Consider the following 14,388-nt stretch of genomic DNA (forward strand, 5'->3'; position numbering starts at 1 on the left):
TACTCATTGGATGGTATGTTGGCATGGATAATATGTTGGCATGCACTAGTTATTATCTGATGTGCACTGGTTAGTTATTCGATACTAGTGTGTGCCATATTTATTTGTTCATTTCGTTTGCCTGTTTAGAATAGCCTGGATTTGTCCACAATATTCACTTAAGTCTAAAATGGCATTTAATATACCATCTATTTTGTCAATCCCTGCTGTTTGCCAATTTAAAAATTTCCATTTAAGTTATTTAGTTAATGGAAAAACTTACTCTAAATCATTGAGAAATGACATTATAAATTGGTTCTGACAGTTTATATCATTATATCACCCCATAAATGTATTAAATAATATATTTTTTGGCACATGTATTTACTATTTACCATATTTTATTCGATAACACGTCAATTTCTTATAAACGCTGCTTGACAACTGAACACATGCAACTTTCCGTGTATATACAATTTGATTTTTATCATCATGCTTTTACTCAACACTTCCAGTATATAGCTTAAACAGAATTATTTTCAGCCAGAAAATACTTTAAATTATTAATAACTTTTTGAAAATAAGAGCCACGGTGGGTCATTGAGTAAGCAATCTGATTAAAATACAGATCTATATTTCGTTTCGTTTTTTTTATACTTTCAATGGCCTACACTACATGAAGATCTGACAAGTTATAGCCATAGGTCACGTCAGGGGTCAAAAGACCGACTTATGACCCTATGACGTCAGACATTTGATTAACCAATCAGCATTGATGTTACTAGTGGATTACCCACAGTTCCGTGCAAAACACGCTTAAAGCTCGCCGTAACAGACCGTTTCATTGGCTTATCCCTGACACCATTCAGAACACGAGTTAAATAACAACTCTTCCAGATCCAAGTGTAGTAAAGACAAGTAAAACGAAATTTTGAACTATAAAAACGAAACAAAATAGGATCTGTGTTTTAACCAGATTGGTGAGTAAGCCACTGGTTCGTTAACCAGGAGGTCTAGAGATCCATCTCGGTGTCAGCAGAGAAAGTTCTTAAGGATTTTCCGCCGTGAACAGTGTCTAGTTGTTTGGATGGGATGAAAATTCAAGGTCCCATGTATACATTGGTGTGCACATAAAAGAACAATTTTCCCTCATAGCAAACTGCATGGCATATGCCTGACTTCACCAGCCTGGTTGGTGTAGAACAGTAGGACGTTAAAACTTTAATCCATTTCTGTTTTAAGAAAATCGTTTATTTAATCATACATGCCAGGAACATCTTCCAGATAAAGGATAGTCAAATATCAACAATATCTCTAGTTTATTATTAATTATTAAAATAGCCAAGATGCAGATTTTAAAGTTCACCGGAAAAGATTCAAATTTTCAAAAAATAATACAAGTAATTATGTTAACATATCCTTTCCATAACACGGACCCGAATGTCAATATTACCTGCAACAGGTAAATTTCAACGCAAGTAATTTCCGCCGTTCTCGGTGATTAGTTGAAACTATCCGTCAATAAACAATCCGTTATGTCATTTTAGTCCTTCTGCTCATAATTCTATAATGATGTCACAGATTGTTTATTAACGGAAAGCAATAAATATTTGGCATTGACCTTCGTTCATTATCCTGGTTATTCAAGGTTATACTATAACATATAGTGGATTTAGGTAATTGTCTAAATTAGCTATACATGTTATCTACTTCTATGACTAAACAATTGACATTTGTTAATATGTTAAGTATGTAGATAAATGTAAAAAATCATTTGGTATTTGTCTACGAGACAAGGTGGTTACCATCTCATACTCTCTCTATTACATCGTAAGCATGTGTAGGACATTAAGAACTGGCAATGATAAAAAAAGGGGCAGACAGACAATCTATTCTAACCAGATGTCCATCGATGACTTCAGTAATCCTGTGAAAGATAGGTTGCCAGGCAGTGAAACATATGCCCACAGCAGTTAGTTGTCCAAGCAGTCCATAAAGGTTGTCACATATTTAATCTTTTGCAGCTAATAGGAGAGAGAGAGAAATGGGGTTTAACGTCCACTCGACACAAACTAGGTCATTTTGAGATTAACACATGGTTCAATTTTATTTCAATCATTCGCTTGCGCGTAGGGGTCTTTAGCAGTGGGAGGAAACCGGAGGACCCAGTGAAAACCCACGAGGAGCTAATAGGAGCATTCAAAGGATACAAAAAGGTGATCAAGAGTAACAACCTATGAAGTAACCATCAGGGTTTAAACCCAACATCACAAACAGTAAATACTGGTTAATGGTAGCTCAAGGGTCTATCAAAACTTCATGAACCTCTGTTTTAACAAGGATGCTTCTGTGTCTCACTAAACAGGAGATCCCAAGTTTGAGCCTGGTGTTGACAGAGACATTTCCTGAGGATTTTATGGTGTAGTTCCCCTTGTCAGTAGTGTAGGAATGAGGGCCTGGCAAGGAAGAGCATTTAGTTGTTTGGATGGGATGAAAAAAAAAACCCCAAAAATCCTGTGTACACATTGGCGTTCACGTTAAAGAACCCTTGACAGTTGGAATTCAAACTAAGAGTAGGCGTAGCACACGTAGGCTGTAGCCCAGCTGTCCGGGCAAAATTTCCTTCATGGCACACTGCATAGTGTATGAATGAATGACCCTCCTCATTAGTCTGAATGTGGCAGAAAAACAGAAGTTAAACCCCATTTCATTTCATATAATTTCTGTTAAACAAAAATTATTTTATTCAGTTCTCCAGTCTTACCACACACACACATACACTAGGTTTCTCAATGGCTGTATAAAATACTATGTCAAGATTCGTCGAGAAAAAAATGTATCATTGTAAAGAAGAGTTATTTTGATAAGATGTTAAAGAAAGATGATCTATCTGTGGTATTGTGTGGTCTATAGACATGAACCCAAGTGTTACTAATATTTGTTGCTTTATGTCAAATTCTCACATTGTTACTTCACTATATGTTTAACCCTATATTGTGTTATGTGACCTGAAGTTATAATATCAATTACTTTTTATTATAAAGGTTCTATTATAGGGGTTAAAATATAATCACAGAAAAAGTACTGCCCACCATCTGTGGCTCTGGTGAGTATGGATCTGCATATAGCTAACCAGGAGTTCCTGGGTTTGATTCCACGTATTGGCTGAGAACGTTCTCAGGGATTTTCCTGCCCATTTTGTCCTTGCAGGGCTGAGGACCTGGCGTTAAAAAGTGTCTAGTTTTTCAGATGGGACAAGATACATAGTGTTGACTAAGAAAGTTCCTAGGGATGTTCCAGCCTGTTTTGCCCAAGTTGTCAATGGGGAAGGAAGGCAGGCCTGGCATTCAAAAATGCCTAGTTGTTCAGATGGGACAAAAAAAACTGAGGTCCTGTATATACCATGGGCCGCGTGTTAAAGATCATCTGACATGAAATCGAAATAAGAGTAGGTCATACCACTGCTATCCATGCAAATTTTCCCTCCCTCAAAGCACACTGAATTGCATAGGTCCGTTTTCATTAGCCCTACTGGTGCAAACAAAAGACGTTTATAAACCCCATTTTCATTTGTATATATTATGATGTTACGATACAACAAAAATGGCACACTAAGAAAGCAGGAATTTAAATACACCGGCTGAGCAAATAGAATTGGAAAATCATTTCTTCTTCTGATATAATAAATAATATTTGTAAATTACCTGAGCCAAACGGTTAACGATGTCCAATAATCCTTTTGTTAATCCAACGGAACTGGCACTTAATTTCTTTAGTAAATCCTCATGATAATCCCTGTGTTTTAGATTACGATAAATATTTAATCGTGCGTTCACATTGAAGCTTACATCTGGGTTGTTATGCAGCCACGGAAGATATTGGCTCATATGAACACTGATCATGGTAGATATGAACGCTAAAATAATCAGGATTCCGAACAGGTCTCTCACAGAGCAATAACTCCATTTGTGATAAAACATCCCCATGATTCATTTCTTGACCTGAAATAATACAAATATATAATAAAGTATGAGGTACACTTTACAATTTGATTGTATAACCATAGTTATTTTAGCATTATAGATATTACAATCGTAACGAAAACACATTTGTTTCTATGGCAACACAATAATTATTAAATCTGAGAACTTCTAATTGGCAAAGTAATACAAAAGCATGATAAACATACATATTTTTAACGATTAATGAGCTATGTTCCGAAACTATATTTGGGACAGAGAGACGGAAGGATGGCAGCTGTAAACTATTCAGAACAGTTTGACAGAAGGTTGGCAGCTATATTTCGCACAATGAGACAGAAGGATGGCTCAATAAAATATTCGGGACAGAGAGGCAGAAGAATGGCACTGTAATCTATTCTGGACAGAGAGAAGAAAGGATGGTGCCATAAACTATTCGAGACAGACAGACAGAAGGATGGAACAGTAAACTATTCAGGACAGAGATGGAAGAATGGTGCCATAAAATATTCAGGACAGTGAGGCAGAAGAATGGCATCGTAATCTATTCTGGACAGAGAGACGGAGGGATGGTGCCGTAAACTATTCGAGACAGAAAGATAGAAGAACAGCACTGTAACCTATTTGGGATAGAAAAACAGAAGGATGGTGTCGTAAACTATTCAGGACAGAGACCGAAGGACAGCAAATGACATCCAACTCTTTACAATAATATATGAAAAGTGCATACAATAAAATCTGTAAACAAAATCACTTTTTTTTTATATAAAATTTTCATTTTTTGAGAAATCAAGAGGTATAATTGTTCTGATAACAGGCATGATTGTGGTCCTTATATGAAGAACATTTTTAATGGAAGCTGAAGATCCCATGACAGTTGGCATTCAAAGGTAAGTATGCACTGCAACCATAGAAACTAAACAAAGTGTTACTTTCATAATGATAAGAGGCTAAACTTTATTCTATTCCACACATTTCCGGAAGAGTAAGTTTTTATAAAAGAGAATAGAGATGTTTGATTAATGGCAGCTTACATGTATAATTATGTTTTATCAATAATAATAACATGCTTGCTTGAATATAAGTATAACATTATCTATAATCAATCTAAATGGTTCAACCACAAGGTTAATAACTGTCACCATGTCTTCTACTTAATTCTTCAAACGTACTCACTGACTCAATCCTATATAATGACTGATATTGAAAAGTTTAGGGTAAACCTCATCAATTACACATTGACTGACTTTAAACAGAGTAAAACCACTACTTTAAGTCCATTACTTCTCCATAATCTAAAAATAATGACAGAGCTGCATGACAAACCCCAGTATTCTCAGAAAATATTGTCACATCCAGGAATCAATTCCATTTTCCACTTACAGGGAACTGCAGATTCATGCCAAAAAGTCAATTGACCATGTTTCAAGCGCCAAAACTTATTCACTGCACGGCCAGAATTGCCAGCATATTGCGCTTCAGTAAGAATTCTTAATAGCTTTTAAAAGGTTTGAACACTTATTTCTGCTCTTACATTTTCTTGGCATTCGCAATAATTAAAGAAACGTTTCTGAAATGTTCTACATTGGATTTCCGTAACTATATAGATCTCCAAGCCATTAAAAAGAATTCACCAAATGTCAATACAACGATAAAATCCATCTCAGTTTGTGAAATAATTCCTTAGCTTCATTAAATTTTAAAATGTTAAAGATTTATCTTTTATACTGTAGCTTATCCTTCATTAAATTTGAAAAGGTTTAAGAAATTTTATTGATTCTGTAAGATGTTGTAAAACTTTAAGACATGGAACCCTTTCTTTAGAATAATTTTCATGGTATTGAAATCATGATTTGGTAACTGGAAATTTATTTTTAGTATAAATAGATTTCCCTTTAATTCTCCTAGTGACAATCAGAAAAGTTGACCGAAGACGTGCAAGCGCATTAGGGTTTAATGCCGTGGAGAGCAAAGCGAACACTTGTTTGGAGAGAGAGAGAGAAATGGGGTTTAACGTCCACTCAACACAAACTAGGTCATTTCGGGACTAACATATGGTTTTAATTTTATTTCAATAATTCGCTTGCGCATAGGGGTCTTTTTCAGTGTGAGGAAACCAGAGGACCCGGAGAAAACCCACGAGGTTGGACAGGCGACCCTACTCCTTGTCACGTACAACCGGGGAACACTTGTTTGGACTATGGACCATAACAAACTCATCGACAAAGGGACATGTGCTCTATCCCTTGAAAATTAATCAGCAAATATATTTTTTGTCTTAGATAATATTATTTTAAAGATACATACTTAGATAAAGAGCCAACCATTCTTGCTATAATAGCTCAAAAATATATAATATAAAATGAAAATATTGAAATTTTCATTCAAATTACTTCATTCTGAGCCAAGTTATCATTGTTTGTAGTTTTGACATGATGTATGTATTGTGATAACCAGGGCACTGGTATATTCGAGACTTAGCCTCACTTTCCCATTTTTAAAGTCCACTCGACACAAACTAGGCGATTTCGGGACTAATATATAGTTCAATTTCATTTCCATAATTCGCTTGCGCGTAGGGGTCTTTAGCAGTTGGAGGAAACCGGAGGACCTGGAGAAAACCCACAAGGTCTTGTGGTACAACACTTTATTAAAGTCTTTTACAATATTGTGCATGTTCTCTCTTATCTGAACATTCATTGGTCACCTGACTATTTTGACATTCTTACTTTAGATTTTGTTGGAGAAAGATCACCTTCTGATTTTCTCCAGGTATCTACTAGTTAGTTAGTTTTGGCGGGATTTTGGTATTTCATCAATATTCCAATTTCTATAATTAGCTTTAGTTTGATATAGTATAGTGTTTAATAAGGTTACAGATGAATTAAATAGGAATTACAGATTCAACAGCAGGTATGTGTAATGTTTAAGTTAATAATTGTTTTAAATTAGGTACCAATATATTTTAACCAGTAATAGTAATAGTAGTTTATAGATTGGCAGCCATCTTGAATTTTAGTAAAAGTAATATTTAAATGTTTCATTTAAATTAAATATCTTGAAGTTACAAAGTATCCTGGGTTAGTACGTTATCCTATATTACCATTGAAGTCTTTCACTTCAATATTATTTACCATTCACATATTTATAGATGTGTATAACTTTACAGGTTTATTGGAAGTGCTTGCCACCATCTTTTGGCTTCCAAGTGGTTGGAAAACCCCTTTATAGGGTAAGCACCTAGCCAGTCAATTATATTAGTAATTAAGTTATATAATATATATATATTATAAGTTAGTAATTAATATATATATATTTTAAGTATTATTTCAAATCATTCATTATTATATTATAAATTAGATCTATGGAGTCGTATAATATTATGTATAGTTGTTTATCTGTGATATTTGTGATTGTAATGTTTTAATGAATTGGTGTAAATGTTATGTTTTATTTATAGTACGTATTTATGTATTTCAGGGTTTTTATTGTGGTTATTATTAATAAACCGATTTATGCGAGAACCTGAACCCTTGTGTTTTTTTTCTTAATCCGGAAATTGCACCCTACAACATTGAATCTCTAAAAGACATATCAGTCAAAGATGGTTTAATATTTACAAAGTTCAAAGTTTTGATTTTGATTATATAATGTAACTCAGATGCTCGCTTACCAATAAAATCATAATTGTACAATCTACCATAACAATCAACCCATATTTACGTGATTGACCTACTTTTAATCAAAGATCGATTTCTAATACCTGAAAGCATTCTGCTCTCTACAAAGCCTTTAATGTTGGTCTATCCAGTACAAACGTTCTTGAAAACAAGACTGCGAACAACGCAACAAATCATAAAAAGTATATGAAAGCATTAATAAAGTAATTATGGTGATTTTGTTGGAATATATTTATTCAGGTGTATTTTTACACCTGTATACAGGTGAATGTATAGTATTACTGATCGGCAGTAATAGCAGCCTATTATATCTGATTACACAATAGTCTTTTTGAACAGCCTGAAGGAACAGAAACTTCCGTGTATTATTGTATTGATAATTTTTTACCATAGTCATAAATCTGAAAGGGATGTCGTCACATTTATTCAGCTCGACATAATTCAATATTGATTTCAAACTCTGCAGTACGTCCTACTTTTCTGTACCAACTAGTCTAATGAAGACAGGCTTGCACCTTGCAGTGTGCTATGAAGGTACACCAACTAGGCTAATGAACTTGCGGTGTGCTGTGTAGGTACACCAACTTGGCTAAAGAAGGGAGACTTGCACCCTGCGGTGTGTTATGAGGGAAATTTGACCCTACTCTTTGTTGAATTGCCACTGTCAAGGGTTGTTTTAAATGCATGCTAATGATTTCTGACTCTGTAGTATAAATTGTTATATAACATTTTATATAATTGTTCTACCTGAGGAATACAATTGTTATCACAATTATATATTTTTTGTTATCATATGTTTTTCGCTGATAAAATATCCAGATGGTGGAAGAAAGTTTTTATATAAATTTTTTTGATCTATTTTGGCGGTAATAATTGGAAAATAGTATGAACCATGAGCATTATAAGAAGATAAAATGAAATTGTGTTTCATATTCTACTTTTCTGCACCAAGTGGGCTAATGAAGATAGGCATACACCATGCATTTGACAAAATGGACAACAGGAAACCACATTGAAGCAGTACAATGGACCTTATATTACCCCTTACAAAAATTTTTGGCTAAAAAATCATTAGGATAACCGTTAATTATACCAGCAGCATTTGAAAATAAATATTGAGTGTAGTGTGTAGAATCATTGAAAAACTCAGTAAACATAACAATTGAAGATTCGGTAAAGTTACATCAATTATATGCAAACACTAGGTCTGTTACCTTTGGCAAATCACATGCAAAAATGTGCTATGGCCGGAATAATTATATATGAAATTGAAATGCTTTCTGACATGCTATTATTGAGACAATGGCAGTTGACGGCTCACAGAATCAACCATTACTTTCTTTCTAAATAAATCGTTTAACACATACAGCAGTATCACTTTAAAAAACACAAAACACCCAATCTGTGGATACCATGGCAGCACAATTCCTCATTTTGATTTTTTGTTTGTTTCTAACTGTTTTATATCTGAACTGTTTTGGTCTTGCATGCAATAAATGAGATAATATTCCAGACACAAAATGCTTTTTCAACCTTAATCGCATTTGTCCACAACTTCGGTATCAATAGAGATAATATTTGATGAACACATAATGTATTTATCAACGTCTTATTCATATTGCAAATCGTCTATACCTTCAAAATGTTCAAATGGTCTAAACCTTCAAAATGTTCAAATTGTCTATACTTTCAAAATGTCTACACCTTCAGAATGTTCAAATCGTCTATACCTTCAAAATGATCAAAACTACAAAAATTATTTTAATCCAATATCTGAAGAAAAATATGTAAAATTTCAGTACCGAATAGGATAATAATGCTGAATTATTTGCACTTAATTCCTTCAATAATCCATTTCATGTGGATTATTAACATAGAAATCTAATGATTTTTTTCTCTTCTAAGCAAATCTAAATATTTGAAATCAATAATTTAAATATTTTCCAGACATTAATGCAACATTTATCTTCTCATCTGAATTCCTTGTCAATATTTGTACTCTATTGAATTAACTGAAGTAATACGCACATATACTTCCTGTAGCAATTCTTGTCAAACTAGAAACAAATACAGAATGTCCAGACAACTTTCCTGTCTTTAAAAGTTTACTTTCTGGCTTCTTCTGACATTTGCGAAAGGTTGATGATCTTAATAAGAAACATTTCCAGTACAATAATTCTGTCCCAAGGAGCCATGCTGGCTCGGCAAATATGTAACTAACCAGGTCACATGTTGGTCATGCCTGGTTTCCCACTGTCAGTTCTACAGGATGGAATGCCTGGGATGGATAAGCGTCTATTGGTAGTTGTTCGGATGAGACAAAAAAAATGGGAACCTGTGCAGTGTACACATTGATATGTGAATAAAAAAAGCTCTTGGAGAATAGCACAAAATACGTGGTCTATTCCCCTTTCTATTAGCCAGCTGGCTGCAGAATAGTAGGATGTTAAATCCCATTTCATTTCCATGTCGTCAATCAAATCAAACCCCCATTTCATTTCACGTTATTCATTAGCCTTGGTTTATCCCAAATGTCCTATCGTGCTTGCCAGAATCAGATATCAACAAATTTCCATTTTCCTACAAATCTGATACCATGGATATAATTGATACATTTATCATAATTACAATAACAGGGAATTATCTTATTAAATAAAGCATTTATATTCAGCTTTATCCGATATTTATATGTATGTTGTGGATCATGATGAGAATATATATCAAGCAATTACTACAGTCAAACCTTAAATACATCATGATTTATTGTCATCAATATCAATGGTTTTATACATAATGAATAAGTTTAAGAGATCAGTAATGAAAGGGGGTTTAACGTCTTACTATTTTGCACCAGATGCCAATATACGACCACAATTCTATGAAATGGTATCTGGAAATGTTTATTTTCTTACTGTTTAATAATTAATATAGCATGTAAAGTGTTCTGGATTTTATATGAAGTCAACATGTATTATACATAAACCATGTTGATATTAAGAAATCGTGACAACATACCACAGTTAATATTAACCCTTGTCTACAGATGTCATCTTTCATGCAAGATTAACTGGAATCTAACTCTCTAAGGTCTTCATATTCACATATATCAGCTCGAGGTTATTACCAAACAGTCAAATACAAAATGTCTAATTTAAATGATTTATAGGATTTTAGGTTTGCTTCCAAGCTTTTACTTTTTCCCCTTCAAGGAAATGAAATGAAATGAAATGGGGTTTAACATACTAATGTTCTGCTCCAAACTGGGCTAACGAAGACGGGCATACACTATACAGTGTGCTATGAGGGAAATTTTGCCTGGACAGTGGCACTACGGCCTACTCTTATATAGAACTGTCAAGGGATCTTTTACGTGCACGACAATGTGTATACGGGACCTCGGTTTTTCGTCCCATCCGAATAACTAGACAGCTATCATTGTCAGGCCCTCCATCCTGCATCACTGACAAGGGGGAACCACGTCGGAAAATCTGGATGAACTTTCTAGATTGAACACCCGACCTCCAGGCTAGCGAGCTGGCGTCTTACGCACTTACCCACCGTGATCCCCCCTTTAAGGACATTTCTCTTCACAATATACCAGTCAATATAAGACGATTCAGTAAAAAACAGAATTAATAAAATCTCTCAGATTCTTGCTGCCAGGACATAAATATGTATTGTTTCGAAATTGAACACATTAAAACAGTTTTATGGAAAGCAATTACTGTGTTTTAATCAACAAGAGAGATATTGTAGAATCGTTTACCATAGCTTTCGATTAAAATACAGCAATTGTTTTCCACATAACTGTTTTGATTGTTTTACTTAACAGTAGATATTTGTCAAATCTTTTCTTTATATTTATCTGTCATTCAGTTCTATTTCGGAATCAAATGATGTTTATAAAGTCTGAAATAATCACCCTTTTTTCTCTCTCTTTACCTCTGTACACTGTTAATGATTTTTGTACGGCAGTACAAACACTCCATAAAATTCTAACAATATTCTCTGTTCTAAATTGAAACTAATAAATCAACAAATCTGCCAGAGTCTTAATAACGTGCCTCGATACCATGCTCAAAGAAACTTAAAACATGCCTGAAGTAAGCACAACATCTTGAGTAAAGTTTGTAATCCAATAAAGCCAGTGGCCTGAAGACAATAAACAGCTTAAAGCTCAAATTTTGTGAGTAGAATATTGATATTTAGAAACAGAAAAATGAAATATTTGAACATGGATCAAATAGATTAAGATGCCGGAGGGCCTTTAAAGGCAGGCGTGATGTATGAAACAGCCGTGATATATTAACTGTGCTGGGGACAATGGTCAGTTGACACTCGACAACCAGAACACATGTTTCACATAAACAATGAAAGAACAACATGTCACGAGTATATGAATAAACAGCTAAACATTCAAATCAACTAAAAATATTTAAATTTTAATACATGTTTAGTATTTGATCTGAACACAGCTGTATAGTTTGATCAGGATGTGTGGGGAAATGAGAGAGAGAGAGAAATGGGGTTTAACGTCCACTGGACACAAACTAGGTCATTTCGGGACTAACATGTGGTTCAATTTCATTTCCATAATTTGCTTGCGCGTAGGGGTCTTTAGCAGTGGGAGGGAAGCGGATAGGTTGTACAGGTGACACTACTTCTTGTCACGTACACCCGAGGAATCAAAACCCCACCAGTTGACTCAATAACAGACTTTATGATACAGCCCGCACATGCTAACCATTCAGCCATCCAACCCCCCGTGTGTGGAAGTAGTTAACAAATTAATTTTTTAATTCCTGAAAATCTACATTCTTGATTGAGAGGGAGCACATACCTTTGTGGTGGAGGATAGGGGTATCTAAGGGTGTGCCTGAGACTCCTAGCCATGATTGGTTAAGTATTGTAAGGTTCACAGATTAATCTGTCAATTCCTGAAATCTACATTTTTGAGACTGGCACATACACATACTTTAGCAGTGGGGTGAGGGGGTGGGGTTGTAGGTGTATCTGATTCTCCTGGTACTAGTCTGATCAGAGATGTTCAATGTCAATATGACAAAATAAAAAATCCTGAAAATTCTTCTTGACTGTCTTTAATTGCAATAAATCAAAAGCATGTCTTATCTAACAGGCATGGATATTCACATTTCATTTCTCTTAGTTTTTAGTGTTTACATATTTTCTCCATTACGCGACAGGCGAAAATATCAGGATTTTCATTTAGCAGCTACATGACAAGTTTAAGTATATCTTCTAATATCACTTAGTTCTAAAATGGGAAAGTGTTTGTATCATTTATTAGCTTTGCCTTTAACCCTGAGGACAGAGTTTTAATTTAATCCACACTGATATATAAATAACTTGGTTGACTTGTCGTATTAAAGTGGCATTAGGTCAAATTAGATAAAGAGCCGACAGTTCTCGCTATAATTGTTAAAAACAGAAAATGAAATATGAATATGCAAAAAATTCTAATCAAATTAATTGATTTTGAGCCAAGTGGTCATGGTCATTGCTACTGTTGTTAAGATACTAAAAAAAGACAGGATTATCCAGTTTTAAATTAAATCGTATTTAAATCTGTTGAAAATTTCAAGCATCTGATGGCATCGAGAGTAGATTATGGTCTTGGTAAATTAATAAATTTCTAGCTAATAATTTATATAACATTCAAGGCATGAAGAAAGAGAGAGAGAGAAATGGGGTTTAACATCCAATCAACACAAACTAGGTCATTTCGGGACTAACATATGGTTCAATTTTATTTCAATAATTTGCTTGCGCATAGCACTGAAGGGGTCTTTAGCAGTAGGAGAAAACCGGAGAAATCCCATGAGGTTGGACAGACGATCCTACTACTTGTCATGTACAACAGGGGAATCGAAATCACGCCAGTTGACTCAATGACAGACCTTATGATAAAGGGCGCCCGGGCTAACCATTTGGCTATCCACTCCCCCCATAATGTATGTTTAATATATACTGACATAAATATACATCAACTTCATACTTTTTGTTACATCCCATTATTTACATACTATCACGTATATACTAACATGAAAACTACCCTACAATATATTATTATAATGGATGTAAGGTGTCAGGATAGAAAATAAACAGGGCTTAAACTACAATGAAATTTTAATCTCTATGCCAAGTCTTATATGTTTAAATGAAATGTAATGGGGTTTAACGTCCCACTGTTCTGCTCTGACTATATGTTTAACCCTTTAGCATCTGACTATCCAGGGGGGTTGGATGGCCGAATGGTTAGCACATGCGCGCTGTATCATAAGGTTTGTCATTGAGTCAACTGGCATGATTTCGATTCCCCTATTGTACATGACAAGTAGTAGGATCGTCTGTCCAACCTTGTCGGTTTTCTCTGGTTTCTTACCTCTGCTAAAGAATCTTACGCACAAACGAATTATGGAAATAAAATTGAACCATATGTTAATCCCGAAATGACCTAGTTTGTGTCAAATGGACGTTAAACCTCATTTCTCACTCTCTCTCTATCTGACTATCCCGGTGATCCTTCTGACACTGAGTTTTGTAGCTCATTTTTTAAACTGTCCAGAACTAGAAACAGCCTGAGTCAAACAACTAGTATACAGTCCTTTAAAAATAGTTCACAGCTAGAAAAAGTTCACATCAGGGTTTGAGGCACTAGAGGGAATGAATGAATGAATTGGGATTTAATGTCCTACTTTTCTGCACCTAGTTTAGGTTTAGGTTGTTTA

At 34.6% G+C, this 14,388-nt stretch overlaps 1 protein-coding gene across 1 annotated transcript in view; it reads right to left on the reverse strand.

Annotated features, from left to right (window-relative positions):
* The window catches only part of LOC126827312 (cadherin-like and PC-esterase domain-containing protein 1), a 65,862-nt gene that overhangs the window by 32,151 nt on the left and 19,323 nt on the right, over positions 1 to 14,388 (reverse strand). The window contains exon 2 of the mRNA XM_050556584.2: positions 3,684 to 3,980. Within this exon, the coding sequence (XP_050412541.1) occupies positions 3,684 to 3,965 (282 nt within the window). The 5' untranslated portion in view covers positions 3,966 to 3,980. The remainder of the gene's footprint in view (positions 1 to 3,683; positions 3,981 to 14,388) is intronic.

Source organism: Patella vulgata, chromosome 7 (genome assembly GCF_932274485.2).
Source record: "Patella vulgata chromosome 7, xgPatVulg1.2, whole genome shotgun sequence".
Taxonomy (NCBI): domain Eukaryota; kingdom Metazoa; phylum Mollusca; class Gastropoda; family Patellidae; genus Patella; species Patella vulgata.